Source organism: Achroia grisella, unplaced genomic scaffold, assembly GCF_030625045.1.
Source record: "Achroia grisella isolate CSIRO2021 unplaced genomic scaffold, CSIRO_AGI_Agris_v1 utg970, whole genome shotgun sequence".
Classification (NCBI taxonomy): domain Eukaryota; kingdom Metazoa; phylum Arthropoda; class Insecta; order Lepidoptera; family Pyralidae; genus Achroia; species Achroia grisella.
Window position 1 is genome coordinate 448,583 of NW_026713076.1, and position 24,410 is coordinate 472,992.

Here is a 24,410-nt window from a genome sequence, read left to right on the forward strand (position 1 = left end):
TGACTCTAAGAAGGTTTATAGCACGCCGCGGCAAGCCAGTGGAAATTTTATCCGATAACGGACGCAATTTTGTTGCTACGGCTAGCGAGTTAAGTATATTTTTAAAGACTAATGAAGTACCTCTATCTAATTTTGCATCTGGAGAGGGGATAAAATTTTCCTTTATCCCAGCTTACGCTCCTCATTTCGGGGGAATCTGGGAGGCCGGGGTAAAGTCCTCTAAGCATCATACTAAGCGCGTTATGGGCAATAGTCATCTTACCTTTGAAGAAATTTCAACATTGTTTGCTCAAGTGGAAGCGATTCTTAACAGTCGCCCATTGTGCCCGTTATCCTCATCTCCTGACGACTACCATTTCCTATCCCCAGGGCATTTTCTAATTGGAAGACCCCTCTCAGCGCTACCATCACCTATGTTGGAAGATATGAATCCAAACGGACTCAAGCGCTACGAACGACTAGAGCAGATTCGACAGCATTTTTGCCAGCGGATGGATGGAGAATAAATTCCTCTAATCTGAAAGTTGGTGACCTTGTCCTGATTCAAGAACCGTCAATTCCTCCATTGGCATGGCGTCTTGGGCGTGTGGTACGCTTATTCCCGGGACCCGATGGCGTGTGTCGTGTAGCTGACATTAATACTACGCGAGGCTGCGTACGACGAGCCTTAACTCGACTGTGCCCACTACCAACTGATGAAGAGAGGAACAGTTAACAGACTTGGGAGTCTTTCAACGGTGCGGAAGATGTTAAAGTCTGATAAATTTCTATAGCAAAACCGGCTAACTATTATTAATATTACATTTTACCGAGGCGTTATATTGATTTATTTTCTTACTACCCGTTACAAAATTATATTCACTCATCAAATTCACTTAGTCACGAAACTTGCATACTGTAAAAGCTTATCGAAATACAAGGATATTTAATTACTTTTTGAGTATTTTTATTGCTCCACGTGTCTGTAAGGACAACGACCAATCTCCACTTAACCTTACCAGATGCATCCGATTTTTTAGGTACAATCCATATTGGTGTAATGTAAGTTGAAGAGGAGGGCCTGATTATGTCTTGTTCGAGCATTTTTTCTATCTGTTTTTGAACCTCTTGCCTATGTACATGGTATCTATAAGTTTTAGAGTGTATGGGTATTTCGTCAGTTGTTTATTCTATGCTTTATTTTACTCGAAAAAGTTAATGGCTCATTTTCTGAATAAAAAATCTCAGAACACAATTGGAGAGGGATTGTTGGTCAATGTGTACCTTTAGATATATTAGTGGCCACATTAATTAGTCGACTCAAGTGTGCAGGTATTATGGTTTCGATTAAATTTGTACCCTGTGAATCATAAAACGGAATAGCATTACCTGCGAAACGAATTTTTAAAATGCATGTACTAAGATCTACTTTTGATTGCTGTTGTTTTAAAAGATCTAAACCAATTAATCCATCGAAATATTTGTAAAACCGATATATGTATAATTTAATAGAATTTGGGTCATTAATTTCCGGGTAACAAGGTATTGTAACAGAACAATTATTTTTTGTAGTTGTATGTTAGTAACTATAGATGGATGATAATTAATTGGATGTTGCGGGTAAATAATAAGATGTTGCTGGTCGATACGATGTATATTACAGATGATGATAAACTGACAATATGTACATAGAAATAATGATCTTATATACTAAATAAAAATAGGAAAATGTACGGTGGGGTGACACAGTTTAGATACAGCAGTGCCTAGTAGACAATATTGAATTTGTCTTACTAGACATTATTAAATGCAATTATTATTTTATGTATCTAGGTGACTGTGTCTCATAGATATTCCCCCTTTGAGAGAAAAAAAAATATATTACACACAAAAAAAATTAGAAAAGTTAATTATGAACAATATAAATTAATAAAATATTTTTTTACAAATTAAATCTCACTGTAGGATAAGATGTGCGTCCATAACGTGTCACTTTCAAAGGTTGGATGTCAGCTGTTGACGAGCGGTGTCCTGTTTCTGCCTCGCCAGCAATTGCTTCGTTGTTTATTATGAATGCTGGCTTGAGTCTATCTATTGACACATTTGTTTCTTTTTCGTCACGCTTGATTGTGAATACTTTTCCTTTGCGTTTGACAACCAAAAATGGTCCTTCGTATGGTGGTGTCAACGTTGGACGTAATCTGTCACATCTCAATGAAAAAAATGCACCGTTTCAGCACTAATAATCTGATCTGACTCAGAACTAATCAGCACCTGTGTCTTTTAAAAGCTTTAATGGTGTGTTTGAAATTTGTATACGGGAGTTGTCTTTTATTTTGTGAGTTTATTTCTACTCTGGGGCAGTTAATGAAAGACACTTGAGATAATTTTGATCCTGGTTAGATTGACCTTGGGGAAGATTTTCTATTGTTTCAGTGGAACTAGGAATCTCAGTTTCATAGTCATGGTGTAAATCATAGTAATTATATATATATAATCTCTAAATAATATAGGATATTTTCGTAATCTGGATCGTATTCGTAATTGGCATAATAATTATAATTGTCAGAAACATCATACATTTCATTTATGTTAATTTGTGGCTGTCTATTCTGTGGCGTCAAACAAAATACGTTATCTTCCTGAAAATGGTATATACAGTTGTGATTTACATCATTAATCCTTAATTGCAGTCCACAGTTTACCTGAAGATGCAGGAGATAAATAACAATGGGACAACGGACATCCCGCACGGCGGAATGTTAACTAATCAGTCACCGGAACCAGCGCAAGCGTGGGTCGAGAATGAAAAGCCAGAGAAAAAACCGCTTCTCCTTTCAACACTATTTGAAATATCTTCAAGAGTCAGAAGCCGGCTTACAGTGACTAGAAACACACAATCCACGTTATTTCGGCAAACATCGAATTACGCGAAGCCTCCATATGTGACCATTGGCTTGTCAATTATCTCAGTAAGTACAAAGTTATATGTAATTCTATAAGAATCTTTAATTTATTTACAGATAATACGGCCTATATTTATCACTATGTAGATGAAAGAATTTTTAAAATAATTGAAGTATTTTTTTTTGTTAGTAAACATAATGAAATGTTCTAATGTAATACCTGTGGTCCAGTGGTTTAGTACACCGCTTTACTTCCGATGGTAAAGATACATACCTCGCATGGTCCAAACGTTACTTTTATTACTATTTTGGACTTCTTACTAGTGTATGGTAGATATATAATAAAAATCGGACTTACGGTTAATATGTATTCAATGTTCCAACACGTAAACAGAGTTAGATATGAAGAAGAGTAAATACTGTAGAAGGAGATGAAAGTCACAAGCTCAGCATAGAAATGAGCACAGAATGAATATAGTAAGCACTAATGAAATGAGGTGAAATAAATGATAATAAGCAGAGCAATATCAATTATAGTACGGCCGATTTAGCAAGCGAGTAGCGAGCGTTGCGCGTCATAGATTTTCGACTGGTTTGGTAAGATTGAATGCGCTCGCGCCGATCGACGCGCGCCGTGCTGCTCGCTATGTAGGTATTACATAGCGAACAAAAGAGTTGTGACGTCAACCTCATATTAAGCGTTTCCACTGCACGCCGGTACCGGTACGGTTTAATATTGATAAGGTGTAAATAAATATTACGTATATATTTATGTGTACTCGTAAGTTTAATGTATTACTGTATATAGTATATAATTAAGGTTACTATTATTAAATAGAATAGAATAGAAAATCATTTATTCAAATAAACTTAATTTAAGCACTTTTGAATAGTCAACATTTTTTAAATCAACCGCTTATTCGGAAAGCTGTTTCATCACAAGAAGAATAAGCAAGTTTTAAAATCACTAGTATTCTGACGACTTAGGCGTAATGCCGGTTAGTCAGGGAGAGAAACACCTCAATGCCTACAATATTCACAATTACCTATCTCTTATTTGTTTTTATAATAATATCAACACTTTCGCTCCAAAACTCCCGCTGCCTACGTTCAATCATCCGTCATCCACTTGTCAATGTCACATAGATTACTTTGGCTCTGGCCTCTGACGTTCCGTTTCAGGTTACATGATATTGACTTTACCATTTTTAATTAATGGTGCGTCACACGATAGTTAACAGTCGGCCATCCTGCAATAGTGTCTGGCCCAGACACATAGGTAACTTATGAGCGTAGTCATGCTTATCAAAGGATATAGTGTCTACAGGATCATATAACAAATACTAAACTAAATAAACGAAAGATACACATTACTTTCATAACATTGACTATCTTAGTATACTGTCCAAGGTTTACAATCTAAAATCAATACTAACAGAGCTAAGTTTCGGCATGCATTCAGAAATGCACAAAATATAACATAACATATATTAATTTACATAATCCAAATCACCCAAAAACATGAACAACCTTTTAGAGTAACAAACAATTATTTGGCGGTGATTGACTTCTATGAGTCAGACTGTAACATATCACCATCACAATGTAAGTTTCCGATCTTATGAACATTGCATTTTTTTTTATACCTCCAAAATAGAACTTGACATTTCTCATCATGAATATTTTAACGGATAAATTTAACATATCACATTACAAAAGGTAAAACTTAATTACCTACATATATAGAGAAAAAAAAATATAAAGAGAAAGTAATATTCTCGTGACATAAAATTAGAACAAAATCGCTGCCTGCCTTCACCTAACCAATAGAAAATAACAGGTCAATATTATTCAAGTGGTTCTAATACCCTCAATACAACTACTACTATTTTACTTCGACGATACTCTTGATTTACCAGAGAATTATTTTAATATAACATAATTCATTGAATTTCAGTTATGATTTACTTAATAATACCATCAGCTCACTGGTCAAGTAATCTATTGCACCCTTTGAACCCTGTACATTTAGGGGACTATAAATGATTGTAGATACTGATCTCAATTTTCTTTACAACACCAGTTTAACATAAACCAAAACCCAATGTTCCAGATTAATGTGAAATAGAAATAATCTTTATTCAAATAAACTTAATATAAGCACTTTTGAGTAGTCAAGTTTTTTGAATCTATCGCTCATTCGGAACGCAGATTCATCACAAGAAGAACAAACAAGAACCCTGTGTGTTGCTTTTAAATAAATATTGATTTACTTATATTTAATTAACAACAAGGATTAGGCATGCGGCAATCAATATAAAAACCGCTACGCACTTAATCTCCGTTCAATCAGACAACATTGACAGCGCTATGAATTTCAAGTTAGATATTTTCTAAAAAACACTGATTTATAAATGATGACATTTATAAATTCTTCAATTCTATAATAAGCCTCTTTTTTTACAAAGAATATTTTATGACACATTTGATTTCTTTTTCTGGCAAATTGAGTACAGACTCCGGGAGTCCGTTGCAAAACCTTGCGCAATTTCCATAAAACGAATTACTAACTTTCGTCAAACGAACGTGAGTTTAGTAAGCCTACTATTCACTTTATATTTAATCGATGGTATTCGTAGCCACTTCGGCCATCCAACGTTATCGAAGGGCCTCATTCGATATTATCATAACAGTTAACATCGGGTAATATAATAAAATTAAAATCATATAAAATTTAGTTTGAGATAATTTACATACTTAAAATATGAAAGTTGCCACTGACAACTACACATTACATTTCAACATCATGACTTCAGTCTTTGTTATATTTTTCCGCCTTAAGTTGTATCACTTAATTTTTCACACCAGGTACTAGTCAGCATCTCTGCGAACACGGCTGCCTAGCTAATTAGTGAAATACCTGTTAAAACAAAACATTAAAAAATGCCACCGCTTGCCCACTATGAGCTACGGTCTCAACAGATCTGGATTTTATTAGACTCAGCCACCGCTTGCCCGCACAAGGAGCTACGGCCTCAAACTGGTCAAATTCTCATTAGACTCAGCCACCGCTTGCCCACACAAGGAGCTACGGCCTCAAACTGGTCAGATTCTCATTAGACTCAGCCACCGCTTGCCGCCACAAGGAACTACGGTCTCCAACTGAAACACATCAAATATTTAACAACTGGTCATTTTCTCAATGAGGCATTCACCGCTTGCGCACACAAGGAGTTACGGCCTCCAACTAGTCATATTCTTTATGGTACTATGCTATTTTTACTTCAGCCTCAAGTGCTCTACATTGCAACTCAACTATGGGTTATATGTACTCCCATCAAATTTTACTATTACTTTTTATTCTATTACATTTCTTTAAGAACTGGATTTCCTGGTTCCATTTTACTATTTCTCCAACGCTTTAAAGGACATTATAACATTTAATCATAAGTTAATTCAATTTAATTATGTACCAAATTCGAATTATATATCTGGTTGATATATATCTATCAATTTCTGAACGAAGTTGCAATATATTACTACCACATACCCTACACCTATTATTATCTACCAAATCTTGAGTAGCATCAACAAAAAGCGAGTCGTTCGTTGTACGTCGCATTGAGCACACGCGGATCCCCATTTTCTCCGTGAACTAACGTATACGGAACCATCAGCCGCGATCTCAGCGCAATCATCTCATCAGTATATCATCAAATCTAAATCACCATCATTTACCTTAAAATCCATAAATCGTATTCATAGTCATATGATTATTATATTAATCTCATAATTTCATCAAAGTATTGCAAATCATTTTTCATTGTCATATCAACCGCCCGTTCTATTAGCCATTTTGCTCATAATTCAGCTTGTCATCGATTGTAACTCATCATTGTATCACTAGCATTCCTTAATCTTTCAGATCTATTCGTTCATGTACAACTCTTCACCGCGTATATTTACCGACTATTTTCCATCGAGGTGTATCAAATTTTACCTTGTGATCATCTTTACTACAATCTTGCAGTGTAACTATCTTGTACACCTCGAGCGCTTTATTCATAATATTTCAAAAGTGTCTGTATACGGTGTCTGGGTTCTATAAATTAGCACCTCTTCTAATTTCCCATTAATTACAACACATTTTCTAAAATATTCTGCGTATTCGGCTGTAACTTTCTGCTTACTAGCAGACCATGTTATCAAGCCATTAGTTGTATTTAAATTCCCGACACATAAAATCAGTTCTGAAAGGATTAATTTCAATTTAAACTATTTAGTTAGTACAATAGTCAATCCGATTTCTCCAAAGGGCGTTCAGCCACACATACATACAAGTACATATAGGTGCTCAGACTAATCTATGGAATCAAATGTCCAGCATTTGATTGCGTTGATCATTACTTATAAAAATTTTAACTTCCGTCGTCGTCAAAGACAACGCTTTAAATTTAATTCAATCTTATTTATCTGATGAATATCAACCAAATATTTGAAAACAACATCACCGTTATTATTATAAACTTCCAATATCTCTACACCTGTAATTTTGTACAATTCAACATTAAAACACCCTCACTTATTTAATACATCCGTTCTCGTATGCTATGCAAGTGACAACATCAATTCTTATATGTTGATGAGTTCACTATTAAAAGCCTTAGTTAACACTTTTATTTTACTTCAACTCAACAATTATGTCAAAAGTTACAATAGTCTAAATACCTAATACATCTAATACACCTACCTAAACACATCCAATCTCATATTCAAGTCAATTGAGTCAACATGTATACCAACAATTCTTACATGCTCGTTAATTTAGCATTATACGCTTCGATTATTCTCTTTTTTTTTCAATTAAAATCTTAATAGATACAATATCTCAAGATTTAACAAAGGTTAACTAGAAATTAATAAAATTGGCAAAACCATCTACAACAGTAATTTATAACTGTAAACTGTAATCCTTAACAATATTTAACTTTCTTATATCTTAACTTTCATTTATATCCTCTAGTAACTTTTCTTATATATTCTTTGTTTTTTTTTCTTTTAACTACCTGTGCTTCTTAAATTTGTATTCACTATAATACCATTATAATTAAAGCCTATTAATAACCACATTACCAAGGTCATCAGCAAAGTTTTCTAGAATATCCATATCTCTTTACTTTCCTAACAATCTTGTCTGTCTGTGTCTCATAATTTTCCTCTATAATAATTTTAAAGCTTATGTACTTTGAATATCTTAACATTGCCTCCCACAGAGACTATTTAATAATAACTAATTAATATACAGAAACTTCATTAGTCAAATCATAAAATATTTTATAATCCTGTAGTATACAAATACATAAAAGGTAAGTTACATAAACCATTAAAAAATAGTGTCCAATTTTTCCTTTCTCCTCTATTTCACCATATCACAGTTTACATGTATTCACTTAATTCTCTCCAATCTGTCCATACCTATATACAACAAAAGAGTGCTATGCACTCATTTATTTCCATTTTCCTGCCATAATATCTGAATTATAAAGTTTATTATCCAAATTTCACAATTCTAGACCACACTGTTTGACACAATCCATGTGCTAACTTCAAGATGAGTTCATTATTAACTCATGAATGCTTTAAATCAGTTATTATCATCTTCTGATATACATTTATTTATATTAATATTCAATAATATATTCTATACATTCTATTTTTTTTTTATCTGTACTTCACAAATATATAATACAATTTGAATTTAAACAATTATGATTTACTCCTTGGTTCACATTTCAATTCCAATGCAGATTTAACAATGAATCTGTCCACTTTATAGTTTCTTAGTACTGTCATTCTACAAATGACACTAAATAATAAAACTCAATGGATAACTTAAGCTCAGATCCTTGCAGCAAATCTTCAGTTCATTAGCTTATGCACTACACAAGATTGGACAATATAGCAATACATTGCAATATATTACAATAGTCTATTTTCATTATTGTGATAACAATTGTCTTATGTTGTACATATTCAGCGACTCAATATATACATCCAAACATTCTGTATGTACACAAATATTAACTTATTTCCAAAAACTTTTATTCATATTCATAACACTAATAGTAAATTTAAAGACAAACTTGTTGCTCAAGTATTGTTTAGAAAATTCAACAGGTTTCTTGTACAATCAATAATACAATCAAGAGCCAACAACATTCATTTCTGGCTTTACCAAAAGCTTTTCTTTAGGTTAAAAGACAACTTCATAAATTATAAAACTAAACTAAAGTCAACAGGTCTTTTGTACAATCAAGACCCAACAACATCCATTTCTGGCTTTACCAAAAGCCTTTCTTTAGGTTAAAAGACAACTTCATAGTTTACAAAACTGAACCATGTAAGAATAGTCTTACCTGTAATCTATCACTTTCTAACATGTCACATATTAATTGGGTGCTTATAAATTCCAACAATCACTTACAAAACATTGTCTCAAATGACTAATGTACATAGCTACAGGTACCTGCACAGGACCTTTAAGTACCTTTATTGCTCAACAATGGCTGCTAAGGGCCATTCTAATGAATTTCAAGAGAAGCATCAAAGAAGTGAACCAATTGCTCAAACATATAATACATTCAATATGAGCATACATATAATATATAATTCCAGCATAATATGACACCTTTGAGGAATTGGATATCATCTCTAGGTGCTTTTTCAACACATTAATAATCAATATCATATGATTATGATAACCTCGAGGATCCTAATAGATCTCAATTGGATTTTATACTAATTAATAATTAAATAAGGAACTATTAATAATAATAGTTTACAGTTATTCGGTTTTTAACATTGGAGTTTACTACCAATTGTTAGCCATTGCTATATATATATACATATATAGATATACATTTATAAAATTCAAAACACAGCAAGAAATAAATATAATAATTGTACTATCAGAGTTAAGTACTATTTTCACTGAGAGCTTCACAGCTAATCCTGAGATAGCATCTAAAATGTCTTTAATATGTAATATTATGAAATATAACATGTTATGTAGCTTGTATCAGTTTATGTCAACAATATACTGTGTCTATCTATATTAATATGCTTTATTAATTCATTAATAAACACATATCAAAGTATCAACCAATATAATATATATATGACAGTATCTCAATTTGGGAATATAACCACAATCAAGACATATACCTGGACTATGCCTGTGATTGTCATTTATCTGAAATGGGATCATTAAACATATATGTGTACCTATGTAAAGAAATAATAACAATTCTTCAATTCAATTCACGTAGAACAAACACACAAAACTGAACAGCAAGTTTGACTAATTTACTGTGAATTAGCAACAAACTCAGCAATACCATTACACTGTTTATATGTATAACATGGTATGTGTTCTCATGTTCAACCTGTATGTCAACATAGTTGATGTAACTGTTTCTAATCTGTTGATATCCTATCATACTCTATCATAGGCATTAATAACATAACAATAGTTACTCTGTATTTTAAACTAATTAGATATCCATGTTGTTTTATACTTAATGTATTCATAATACTTCTTTCTTAGGTATATTGTATACCTCAATATCGTGCTACATGTCATGTCATTACTCTCGCAAGTTATCGTACATACTAAATCTATTTAATATGTAGAAAGCAATTCATCCAAAAGTTCAATAAAACAAGTGAGATACTGCGTTTAATGGTATGCGTGTTATTAACGTAAATTCACTTACCACAACTTCTAGTCAGAATTACCTTACGGTCGAATTTGTAGGCGGGATTGGTACCGCTTCTGAACTTTTAAAATCACTAGTATTCTGACGACTTAGGCGTAATGCCGGTTGGTCAGGGAGAGAAACACTTCAATGCCTACAATATTCACAATTACCTATCTCTTATTTGTTTTTATAGTAATATCAGTGGCACTCAATGAGGAACTAGCCATTATTATTGCTAAAAGTTGCATATAGATGGCGTGATTGGTATCGATGGAATTCTTCATAGTTTTGCAAACGTTTTAAAAAACAAAACTGTGTTTTCAAAAATGTTTAATCAATTTTTAAAAAGTTATATATACATGTTAAAATGAAATAATGCGTTTAGAAAAGTAATTTTCATATATTTACTCATTTTGTTATTTTCCAGTACTTAATTACACTTTAATCAGTGCTAATATGGGGCTCAATGTTTTCAAAATGCTTTCATAGATGGCATTGTCGTCATTTGTATCGGCCTAATTAAATGTCTTTTTTATATTTTCCAATAATAAGCACTTAATATATTATTATTGTAAATTAAACATATAAATTTTTTTTAAGTAAATTAAAAATAGCCGAACAAGCAAGTAATACTATTTCCAATAATACTTATGTATGAAGTGTTGTCATATTAAAAATAAATACATGTATTATCGATTTTTTTGAATAATCGATAACAGGATTTTATTACAGCGCATTATTCGATGATGCTTTTAATGAGTCGTTGTGAACAGTAAATTTTCATTATTATGTATTATAGCAGTGTTCCGTTTCAAAGAACGGAATATAGTAGTACATTATTAGTGTCGTTGGTTATTTACATTTGTACTGAATAATCGATTACATAATAATTTAAAATATCGAGTACGAATCGTAGCTGTCTTCGAATACTGGCAACTGGTAAGATTAAAATAGTATTTAAAAAAAAGAGAGAACTCGACCCTAACTCGAATACCATAAAGTTGATTTTCCTTTCTCATTAATATATCATAGCAGTTTGTTTTTAACTTGCGTATGACTCTGTGGTATGATGTTTAACGTGTATTGTTATTATACGGTGCATACATTTCAAAAATTATATTTTAATGTAGGTACATACATTTCATACATGTCAAAAATTATCTTTTAATGTAGGTACATACATTTCTTTCATACATTTCATACATTTCAAAAATGAACTTTTTATGTAGGTACATACATTTCTTTCATACATCTCATACATTTAAAAAATTATATTTTAATGTAGGTACATACATTTCATACATGTCAAAAATTATCTTCTAATGTAGGTACATACATACATTTCTTTCATACATTTCATACATTTCAAAAATGAACTTGTAGGTACATACATTTCTTTCATACATCTCATACATTTCAAAAATTATATTTTAATGTAGGTACATACATTTCATACATGTCAAAAATTATCTTTTAATGTAGGTACATACATTTCTTTCATACATTTCATACATTTCAAAAATGAACTTTTTATGTAGGTACATATATTTCTTTCATACATCTCATACATTTCAAAAATTATATTTTAATGTAGGTACATACATTTCATACATGTCAAAAATTATCTTCTAATGTAGGTACATACATACATTTCTTTCATACATTTCGTACATTTCAAAAATGAACTTTTTATGTAGGTACATACATTTCATACATGTCAAAAATTATCTTCTAATGTAGGTACGTACATTTCTTTCATACATTTCATACATTTCAAAAATGAACTTTTTATGTAGGTACATACATTTCTTTCATACATCTCATACATTTCAAAAATTATATTTTAATGTAGGTACATACATTGCTTTCATACATTTCAAAAATTATCTTTTAATGTAGGTACATAACACCCCATGTCAGACCCCTTGTATTTGGAAGAAACTTAAAAATAATGCCAAAAATATTAGATGAATATATTTTTAATACGAATATTGTTTTATTTTTGTTCATCAACTTTATCCCTCACTAACAATACTAGTAGTAGTACATAACCTGGTTTATACCGCTAAAGATATTGAAAGATATACGAGTAATTCAGAATGTTATCAAGTTCAAAATAAGCACACATTACTTGCTTAGATAACAGAGTAATATTACTCGTAATAAAAACATTTGTAACACCCATATGTACACTACGTATGTATAGTAAGTACTTACGCTGCGGCGCCGTGAGACTCGTCTACCTCATCTATTAACCAATAGGAGCGCGCCTCTCGTGTTTAACGGACGATATAGTAGTAAGGCAATGAGTGTCCCAGTGACATCATTATAATATTTTCTCGTTAAATTTTATTGTAATATACACAATTTCGCACTAAATAACGTGTTACCCCGTTACACATTTCTAATAATGAAAAACCTTTTTTTTTTTTTTTTAATAGGGGTTGGTGAAAGACGGGTGAAAATTTAGGCGTGTATGTATTTTCAATGTAACATTATAAATAAATAAAAAATTGTCCATAATACAAAAAAATATTTTTTCGGGGTAGGCCACCCCTATGACTTAGGGGTATAAAAAATAGATAACAACCCTACCTCAGACCTGGCAAGTATACATATCAAATTTCATCAAAATGTGGGAGAAATATGGCAACTAACACTGTGATACAAAATTTATATATAAGATATAGCGGAATTCTCATTAGGGAAAAGAGGGGTACATCGTAGAATACATGAGGTATATACCAGTAAATTAATTGTAGCTAAAACCAGTCTCTTACACATAACGATTGAAATAAAAATCATATAGCCCGATTTTGATACGTACGAGTATAAAAGTATCAAAATCGGGCTATACGTATAGCGCAGACGCGTTACAACATATCAAAACAATAGGCATGGAATGCAAAATAAACCATAACATAATAGGTATATACATTGGCACATAAGCCATATCTGCAGAGTGTCGGCTAACGATATTATACCTACACATTTACATTGAATCTTGAATCGTCCCTAATGAGGTACACGATACAGTTACCTACATATCTATTATATACATATCTTTGCAAAACAGATGTCATGTAGACTGAATTGACTGCCATCTATTTTCATGCTTTGTTACTAAGCACCCACTAGTAATCCGAACTGCTTCAGATCTAGCGACATCTAGCGGCTACGGTGGCGAAATAAAATAGCCCGAAGAATAGCCCGAGTTAGGAAGGAACCATTTTCTTGTATGGGATGGGGTATCTGTATGTAATATTATGTTATCTGTGATAATATAAACACTTTCGCTCCAAAACTCCCGCTGCCTACGTTCAATCATCCGTCATCCACTTGTCAATGTCACATAGATTACTTTGGCTCTGGCCTCTGACGTTCCGTTTCAGGTTACATGATATTGACTTTACCATTTTTAATTAATGGTGCGTCACACGATAGTTAACACTTGCTCTTTTAAACAATCCTTGTAAGTTCACATTTTACAAGTCGAAACGTGTGAATACAAACTACCAACCAGCACTAATTTATTTAGGCTCAAATATAAAAACACGATAAGATTAAATCAGTCGTAGTGATAAGAGCATACCAGTCCCTACAAGCAGCACTCGTTCACGAGTATGACGGTTGAGTCAGCCATCACTGCGCTCGACCATATTTTAGGGAGCCCAATGACCCGGCCCACCACGCCGCCACATGTCTGGTCATTTTAGTGAGCATGACTACTCATTCCACTCGACCACGTCACAGCTACAAAAATTACTATATGGTAGTTACAGTATTCGCACTTTACACGAGGATGCATGCGGCAATCAATACAAAAGCCGCTACGCTTTCATATATCAAGAAAGCAGTATGAAAAATAAATTATAACGTTGTCCGCAAATAAACTTATACTTGCTATATATTGCTATCCTTACTAATATTATAAATGCGAAAGTAACTCTGTCTGTCTGTCTGTCTGTCTGTCTGTCTGTCTCGCTTTCACGCCAAAACTACTGAACCGATTTAAATGAAATTTGGTACGCAAATAGTCTATACGCCGAGGAAGGACATAGGCTACTTTTTAATGCGAATAAAGGGTTGTAAGGGGTTGAAAATGGAAATACAAGGTTATCTTTATGCGGTTTAATACACACATAGTATAATACTGGCTTAACTAAAAAATTAGAAATTTTGGAAAGTCTACTTTATAACTGTGGTATTAAGTCTAACTTGAAAAATTTTTAATTTCTGAATTACACCAATATTGTACTAGATATGCGACATAAATAAACATATATGTCATTTGTATAAGCAGCGCGCATGCGAAGTTGCGCGAGCAACTGATTATTGTCAATCCGTTGTCTCCTTATGAATTTAAATGTATAATCGTTTGCTCTGCAATATTATTTTATAAATACATAAATATAATCCTGATACGGGCTATAACTGATGACCCTGCTCTTGGACAAGATCGTAATCACATATTATTAATATTTTTGAAGATTAAAACAACATATAATATTAAGAATGAAGTTGTCTATACATATGAACAACATTTCCTTGGAAGAAACAACATCTACCGTTCCATCCGAGCTATTCAGGGTCGGAATACGCGTTTCTCCCTTCTGGCCAGTAGAGTCAAAGTATGGTTTGCGCAAGTAAAGGGATGTTTGCAATTTAGAATATCACATCTATTATTTTGATTTAACAAATTTTTATTATGTTATTGGCCAACTGTACCACCAATTTACAAAAGAAGTTAAAGAAATTTTTAGACTATACATTAAATATAAATAAATATGACATTTAAATTTGTAAAAATGTCACCATTCAAGGGGTAAAGTAAAATAGCAGATAATAGTTTTTATGGAAATTCGTCATATTTGAAGCTAGAACGATGAAACTTTTTTCATTCGCTTTTTTGTCAGTTGGTCAGTTTAATAAATACCTTACTAATATTACGATAGTGAAAGTAACTCTGTCTGTCTGTCTCACTTAAATGCCAAAATTACTGTACTGATTTAAATGAAGTTTAAAATCTAGATCCTGAGAAAGGACATAGGTTACTTTTTAATCCGAAAAAGGGTTATAAGAGATTGAAAGAGGAGGTTATATAGAAGTATCGTCATTTTTAAAGGTTGAAGCTTGAATCTTATTTTTTGCGTATTGATTAAATATAATTAACGAAAATGGGTTGTAAGGGTCAAAAGGTGAAATATGGTATGCAAGTATTGACATTTTTAAAGCTAGAAGCTTGAAACTTATTTTTTAGGCTGTTGAGAAAATATTAGTACCTACCTTCACAGGACTCAGCCATATGTGAAATTTTCATTTTTGGAGCTAGAACGATGAAACTTTTTTATTGGGTTAGATTATTAATACATATATTTTATTATTTGGTTAAGGTCACTATTTTACGCGGACGAAGTCGCGGGTACAGCTAGTCATCTATAAATTCATCTATCCTATAATAGGCTTTTTTACATAACATTTGTTTAATATAAAATTTGAATTGCCTCTCTGTCAGATTTAGCGTAGATTCTGGCAGTTTATTATAGAATCTTACGCAATTAGCATAAAATGAATTACTAACTTAAATAAAATATTAAATAATTATTTATTTAATATTTTATATTAATTAGATCGTCCTGTGAATTATCCAGATATATTTGTTATGAAGAAAACAAACTCCTGAACGCTGCATCCATTCCTGAAATTCCCTCTCTTTTTAAAAGTTACTTTATGTACTATATAAAATTCACTCTAATAAATTCTATAATCTAAAAATATGTATCGGTTTAATAATGATATTAATTTGTGCAGGCAATTGTGTACTTCGCTTTGCCAGAAGATGCATACACATTGCTTAACTGGTCACCAGGACCGCGGTGGCAGCAGCCCTGGAAAGATATCGCCTACGGATTAATTCGTGCTGTAGTAACACTCGCTGTGAGTATATACATTTTTTTTCGGACTACTCTAATGCTCTTGACCGCAGCTGGCCTTTACAGCTTCACCGGACGTTAGGGGGCGAGTGCAAATGGCACTCCAAACCAAAGGAAGGACTTATGATGTGGCTGAAGGCCAACTCCTGCCTGACGGATACGACTTTAGTCTGAGGGCAACATCTGAGGGTTCGAACCTCGGCTCAGGCCGTCGTAATTTCGATCCCCGTTTGAATTGGACGGGGGATCGATCGGAGGGGCTGTGAGTATATTCCCTCAAAACATTTGGGGGGCGGGGGGCTTGTTAGAAATGAGAATATTGTTAGTCATGGACATAGTTTTACCTAATTCTTTTAATGGCAAACCACCTTATATCTGTACCCCCACAGGCATTGGCTTTTTTTTTAACGTGTGGAAAATCTTCAAAAGACCGTCACCCCGCCGAAGGGAGGGCGGGGCGGTGTGTGAAATTTGTACTCACCAAAAACCACACGGTGTACCTACGAGCGCCTATGCCGGAGCCAGGGGATTCGCATGTGCATTTCCACCCCAGCTCCGACGGCGACGGCCCGCCCTGTAGATGTTGTAGAGCAGGCCCCATCTCGTTATGTGATTAGGGCGACCTATTTCGCCCTACTCCATTGTGGAGGCGTGTGGGTACACGCGTACACCTCCGGGGCCTTTGGATTGGGGGACTGCCTCCCTCAAGGCAGTCACCCCGGCCCCAGTGGGGGATAGAGGGGGGCGGAGTCGGGTACGCCCCCACCTCTAGGCCTGGCTCTTCTGCGGTGGAGGGAAGCGGGACGAGTCCACTCCCGCTCCCTTCCCGCCGCCTCCTTCCGCGAGATAACTTCCTCGCAGAAGGAGCTCACCGCCAGCCACAATTTCTCGCTACTCACCATCCTCCGAACTAAATTCGGCAGCGAGAGATCGTCCCCCACTATTTGTGTGAGGACACGGCGCTCATCCGCGAACGCCGGACGCTCTTCCAGCGTATGTTGCGCCGTGTCCTCTACACCTCCGCATTCGTGGCAGCCGGTCGTCGGCTCCTTCCTCGCCACATGACACAGATACCGCCCGAAGCAGCCGTGCCCGGACAGTATCTGTGTCATGCAGTACGTCAGTGAGGCATTGGCTACCTTTACACGACACATGTAAAGGTACCAAATATGCGGATGAGAATATTGTTAGTCATGGACATAGGACCTAAATCTTTTAATGGCAAACCACCTTATATCTGTTCCCCCACAGGCATTGGCTACCAAATTACACGCACTTCCTTTCCTGCATGAAAACCGATTGGAACGTTAAAGAACGTTTAATGCCATCTGATGTCTAATGTTATGATTTTTTTTCAGGGCGGTTGCATTCTATTGGAAATTGAACAGGGTTGGTGGCGCGTACTGCTAGTGTGGAGCGGTGGTCTGGTGGCAGCATTTGGCGCGTTGAGTGCGGGCATACTACAGCCAACAGTTTACATGGTCAGCCACTCGGCTGGTATTTGGGCACTACTTACTGCACATATACCTAATATCTCTCTAAAGTACGTACCCATAAATGATATTTAAATTATACAATGTCACTTTTTCCTTCCGCCTTCGTAAACGGTTTATGCTGGAGGATGCACTAGTGGACGGTGTACTAGTGATGACAAAGTAAGGATGAGGTCAGGTCAATTAGCCCATCGTAGCAAAGTCAGTCAGGAATTTATCAGATTTTTGGATTTACATGATACATTACTAATAATGGGATTGTTAGTCCACATTATTACCAATCCCCCTCACTTTTGGTTTATTAATACTTGGTGTTCAGGCGCGGTTGTCCTATAAGTGGGCAAAAATATTATTTTTACATTGCAACACTGCATCGTCATGTTTCAGCGGGCCAGAGACAAAATTACGACGGTTACATTGCATATTCGAAATCTACTAACGATCACATACGCATTATCATACGTAACAATTGTGAACCATTTTCAAGTAAATTAAAAACTAGTCTGGAATGTTTTTGTACCGTTTAGTGAGAAGAGAGGCGCTCTTCTCACTAAAAGGCGCAAACACTTGGTATAATACAAAGTTCAATGGTTGGAAGTGTCGAATGAATATGTTTATGCTATATCTTTAATTAATTTACAGGATTGGTAGCATCCCGTGTTGGTGGGGTCGTATTATACTCGTGGTGGTGTTTCCTGTGGTTCAAGTTTGTTTGCCATTGTGGCCAGAACTTTCACTGGATGTAAATTCCGATGTGTGGTCAGCGCATTTGACGGGGGCGATGGTTGGCGTACCCTTAGGATTTCTTATTTTCAAAGGTAAGGTATGCACCTTACCTTTACTTTTAAACACAACAAATTCCATACACAAAACAAGGAACAACACAAGGAAAATCTCAAATTTAATAATAATTTCTGATTATACTATTTTATTATCTACTTAATTGTTTTGAAATATATATACTGGCTATATTACAACTTGGTAATCATGTTTTTTATATATGATAATGAAATACTTATTAGGTTTCATATAAATATTTGAATCAGTAGTTGTTTTTTGGTGATATTCAAAACAGATGTATTTATATCTAGTACCCATAACACAAGCTCTATTTAGTTTGGAACTAGATAGCGCTGTGTGACTTGTCCAGGGTTATTATTATTATTATATTCGAAAAACGGAACAAACATGTAATTTTCTTCATTATTAAAAAAATCAAATTCTGAAGACCCAATTTTAAAATCTACGATTAAAATTTTCCTACTACTTGTACCATTGCTATATTACATAGCGTTAGATATTATTTATTTATTTATTAAAACTTTAATGCACATAATTGAAAGTACATATGGCGGACTTAACACCATGCGGCATTATCTACCAGTCAACCATGGGTGGTGCAGAGAATAATTGTTGGCGGTGCAAATATAAAAAATATATTAAACGATACACATAAAAATATATATCAATAAATAACTACACATATATATATATACATACATAAACCATACATAAATACATATTTAATAATCTGACAATGAAATATCATGTACTGCCACAATAATGGAAATAAATAAAAAAAAAAACCTATACGTAAAAATAAAAACAATAAGAAAACAGGACACAGGTTACAAGTTTAAATAATGTTCCCGTAATTTACGTTTGAAAGAAAATCTACTCGTGGCGGTTTTGATATGAAGGGGTAAGTCGTTCCAAAGTTTGATTGCCTGAATGGCGAAAGAATAATGGACGAAACCAGACAAATGAGCCGGGATATGAAGTAATAATTTTCTAGTAGTGCGAAGAGAGCGATTGGTGTTGTCCCCATGGAAATGATATTATCAATAGATCTTATTATATATGTACTTAATTTAACTCAACAGGAACTGAAGACAACAAATACAAGCTGCGCAACATCTTCTTCCAAATCATATCAGCTGCGGCACTCCTGGAGGCGGTGGTCTGTGTTATTATCTATTATAACTTCTATGCAGACTCAACAACCATTTATACGGCAAAGATCTAAGATGGTACTGTCATTATGTTACTTATGTTGTACTATGTATTGTCTATTATTATGAACATGTGTGTGATTTGTAACAAACAAATAAACAATATATCTATCTACCTATAATATCAGGGAAGAAACACGCAAAACGAAGAAAAACTTTAGCTGATGCAAAACAGCTGAATCTATATAGTTCTCTTCAAGATTGAAATATTGATATTAATGCAACAACTCATCCAAAATTTGTAACAATATATTCAGCTGTGTTTGTTGATATTGTACGTTAAACTGTTGACTGTGATATAAGAACTGTTATTGAAACAGATTATAAGCACAACGATGCACTTGGTTACCTAGATGAAGTGGAAGTTACTCCAGCCATAAGTTTTGTTACAAATGAAAATGCATTTTTAAAAATGAAGTATGTTATATTAATAAAATTTATACCCACATATTTATATATGTATATTTATATACAAGAAAAATGAGAAAAACAAAAAAAAAATTAGTGTCCATGTGTTTGATTAGGAGTATGGGTATGTAGGTAAGTGTGTGTGTGTATGTATGTGGGTGTATGTGGGTATGTGTATGTGTGTGTATATTATTTATATAGTTTATATAGTAATTCTTTTACTACATATGTATTTTTAAAATCACTAGTATCCTGACGACTTAGGCGTAATGCCGGTTGGTCAGGGAGAGAAACACCTCAATGCCTACAATATTCACAATTACCTATCTCTTATTTGTTTTTATAATATCAACACTTTCGCTCCAAAATTCCGCTGCCTACGTTCAATCATCCGTCCTCCACTTGTCAATGTCACATAGATTACTTTGGCTTTGGCCTCTGACGTTTCGTTTCAGGTTACATGATTATTGACTTTACCACTTTTAATTAAAGGTGCGTCACACGATAGTTAACAGTATGTAATTACTGGTGTTAATTTTTTAATACATTTTCTGTTTGGTCATAGTCAAAATTTTCTAAACAGGTTTTTAGTATGTTTTTAGCACAGTTTTTTTCATCTTTTTTTATGCTGTATAATGCTGTAAGTTTATAATAGACTCACAGAGTGCTTTATATACCTGGATTATGAGAGTTTCATGTGCAACATCTCTAAGATTTGTGCTGCCATAGCTACGTTCCATGTGTTTGCATGAAAGAGTCCAACAGTAACATCAGCAAAGGCTAGAATATTCGCATTTTGTATCATGAGTTTACTGAGCTCGTTTATGTAAACCAAGAATAGACTAGGAGCTAAAGTACTACCCTGAGGGACTCCGTAGTTGCTGATTGTACTGTGGCTTTCGTATTTATCAACTTTGATAATTTGCTGTCTATTATTAAGATAATTTTTAAACCAAGACAATGCTGTACCACGAATTCCACAATTCTCAAGTCTGACTAAAAATATTGGAATTGAGACAGTATCGAATGCCTTCTGTAGGTCCAGAAATACACCAATACACTTAAAATAGAATGGAATAGAATAGGAAATCATTTATTCAAATAAACTTACATTGAAGTACTTTTGAATAGTCATTACATTTTTTTAATCTACCGCTCATTCGGAAAGCTGTCTCATCACAAGAAGAACGAGCAAGAAACTTGCGTGTTGCTCTTTTAAATAACTTTATTATTACTTTACATTTTTAAGTTTAAGTGTGTGAATACAAACTACCAATTAGCACTAATCCAATTAAATACTCAAATATAAAAAATATTGAATATATAACCAACTGGTTAAATAAATAAATAAGAGGAAATCAGTCATAGTGATTAGAGCAGACCAGTCCCTACAAGCAGCACCCGTTCACGAGTATGTCGGATGAGCCAGCCATCACTGCGCTCGACCATATTTTAGGGAGCCCAATGACCCGGCCCACCACGCCGCCACAAATCTGGACATATAGGCTACTCAGCCTTCATATCCATATATTAAAATATCATTATATATATACTAATATTAAATAAAGACAAACAGACATACACACACACATAATCATACATCAACATTATATTATATACACTTATATCTACCTATTCTATATTATTATTATACTATGTACATCACGCTTTATCATATTAATATGTCTTAATATTAAATTCATTATTAACGTACATAGCTATCTATACATACAGCGCCGAGCGCCGTGCATAGTAGCCGCGCGCGGGACCGGGTCCCGGCAGCGGGGCGCGGGGCGGTGCATGAACTGCGCGAAATAGTGAGATTCGCCTCGCAGTCGTGATTTTTACATCTTAGGCATAACCTGTGTCACTCGCTTGCTTACGCGCTGCTTATAAAGTACATCGTAATTATAATAATTCAATTTCTGTTTCACACTATCATTCTTCTTTCACTCCTTCTCATTCTATATGCTGTGGACTGTACTCTATGTGTATGTAACTACTGTGTATGTGCTTGTAACCCGAAATAAACCACTGGATCTATCGGGACTGCGTTTCTTGTTCCACCTGGCTTTCCTCATCTTCCGCACCTCATCTGTTGTGCTGGGCTGTACACCAGCACTCAACAGTCGGCACACCGCATACACCTCAACAACCACCACACTGGTGACCCCGACGTGATAACAAAGAAGCAATAATGAGTGATAGTAGTGACGCTAAAACGCCGTGTTCACAAGATGGCGGAGACGAAAATGTTACCAAGCGTCGTGCACATAAAGCGGGCGTTTCCTACAAACGCCGCATGGCAACCGACATATCGACGGTAAATTTAAAGGTTCCGGCTTTCGCACCAGACGATCCGGAAATATGGCTCGTGCTACTAGAAGGCCAGTTTACATTGCACAACATTACCGATGACGCCGATAAATTCGCATACGTAGCCGGTAACCTCGATATACAGCACGCCAAAGCCGTAAAAGATATATTGCTAAATCCACCGGCCAGCAAGAGGTATGAAAAAATTAAAAGTGAGCTAATACGTCGCTTATCTGCCTCCCATGAAAAAAAAGTGAAGCAGCTACTGACACACGAGGAACTTGGCGATAGAAAACCGTCACAGTTCCTACGGCATCTCCTAGATCTCGCCGGACCTTCCGTACCTGAGGACTTCGTTAGGACCATCTGGAGCAACCGGCTTCCACAAAGTATCCAGACTGTATTGGCGTCGCAACCAACGCATTCCTTGGAGCAGCTGTCAGACCTGGCTGATCGCATTCAGGAGATAACTACCCCATGTCACGTCGCTGCCACTTCATCTGGCGCGTCGTCTTCTACCAGCGCATCCCAGGAGATCGCAGAGCTGAAGAAGATGGTCGAGCATCTGGCACTAAAGCTCGGAGAACGCACCACTGCATCACATCATCAACGACCTAATCATCGCTCTAGATCGCAAAAGCGTCGTAACTCACCACGACAACGGTCTAGATCGAACTCCAGCTACCGAAAGTTCCCTGTTTGCTGGTACCACTCGATGCATGGAGACAACGCACGCAAATGCGTAAAGCCGTGCGACTATAAGGCGGGAAACGCCACGAGCAGTCGGTAATGGCGGCTGACGATTGCCCCGCCTCACCTGGTCGCCTCTTCGTCACCGACCGCAGTTCAAACACCCAGTTCCTGGTGGACACAGGTAGCGACTTATGCGTCTATCCTCGATCTGCGCTGCGTGAACGACGCGAGAAGACGGACTTTAAATTGTGTGCAGCCAACGGGACCAACATAGACACATATGGTTATGTAGAATTTAATTTAAATCTTGGTTTAAGGCGTAACTTTCCATGGCGTTTCACTGTAGCTAATGTAACTAAAGCCATTATAGGCGTTGATTTTTTAATTCATTATAATTTAATAGTAGATTGTCGAAACCGCCGCCTTACAGATAATACTACAAATATGTATACAAATGCCAGTTTTGCTAATAATGGAACATTTTCTGTAAAGCTTGTTACGGGTGACACAAGGTTTCATCATATCTTAAATAAATTTCCGGAAATTACTCGCCCTTCTGGCACACCATTGACTCCAATGCACAACACCGTACATTATATACGCACTACACCTGGTCCGCCTATATCATGCACTCCTCGGAGATTAGCTCCTGATAAACTTAAACTAGCTAGGCAGGAATTCGAACTCACGATTAGTAATGGTACACGTCACGGCACGTCCTTCTGAAAATCCCTGGGCCTCGCCGCTACACCTTGCACCCAAAAAGGATAACGGCTGGCGGCCCTGCGGCGACTATCGGCTGCTGAACGCGAGGACGATACCAGACCGTTATCCTATTAGACACATACACGATTTTGCTCACAGTGTATCTGGTTGTAAAATCTTTTCTACTATTGACCTGGTTAAAGCC

The 24,410-nt window shown here is 35.1% G+C and overlaps 2 protein-coding genes across 2 annotated transcripts; both read left to right on the plus strand.

Moving 5' to 3' along the window:
- The first annotated feature begins 15,822 nt into the window (after nucleotides 1–15,822).
- On the plus strand, nucleotides 15,823–20,097 carry LOC131854145 (protein rhomboid-like). Its single transcript, XM_059205277.1, has 5 exons — nucleotides 15,823–15,861; nucleotides 16,457–16,582; nucleotides 17,937–18,121; nucleotides 18,714–18,889; nucleotides 19,955–20,097. Exons 1-5 carry the CDS (start codon nucleotides 15,823–15,825, stop codon nucleotides 20,095–20,097), a joined length of 669 nt encoding a protein of 222 aa, XP_059061260.1.
- A 2,591-nt stretch (nucleotides 20,098–22,688) lies between these two features.
- On the plus strand, nucleotides 22,689–23,597 carry LOC131854146 (uncharacterized). The gene has a single exon (XM_059205278.1). The coding sequence runs from the start codon at nucleotides 22,689–22,691 to the stop codon at nucleotides 23,595–23,597; it is 909 nt and encodes a 302-aa protein (XP_059061261.1).
- The last annotated feature ends 813 nt before the right edge of the window (nucleotides 23,598–24,410 follow it).

Excerpts from the sequence above, each read along its gene's own strand:
- LOC131854145 (XM_059205277.1), top strand. The coding sequence starts at position 15,823 with ATGGGTTGTAAGGGTCAAAAGGTGAAATATGGTATGCAA. Across the intron at positions 16,583-17,936 it reads GTGCTGTAGTAACACTCGCT|GGCGGTTGCATTCTATTGGA; the intron begins GTGAGTATATAC and ends ATTTTTTTTCAG. Across the intron at positions 18,890-19,954 it reads AGGATTTCTTATTTTCAAAG|GAACTGAAGACAACAAATAC; the intron begins GTAAGGTATGCA and ends TTAACTCAACAG.
- LOC131854146 (XM_059205278.1), top strand. The coding sequence starts at position 22,689 with ATGAGTGATAGTAGTGACGCTAAAACGCCGTGTTCACAAGATGGCGGA.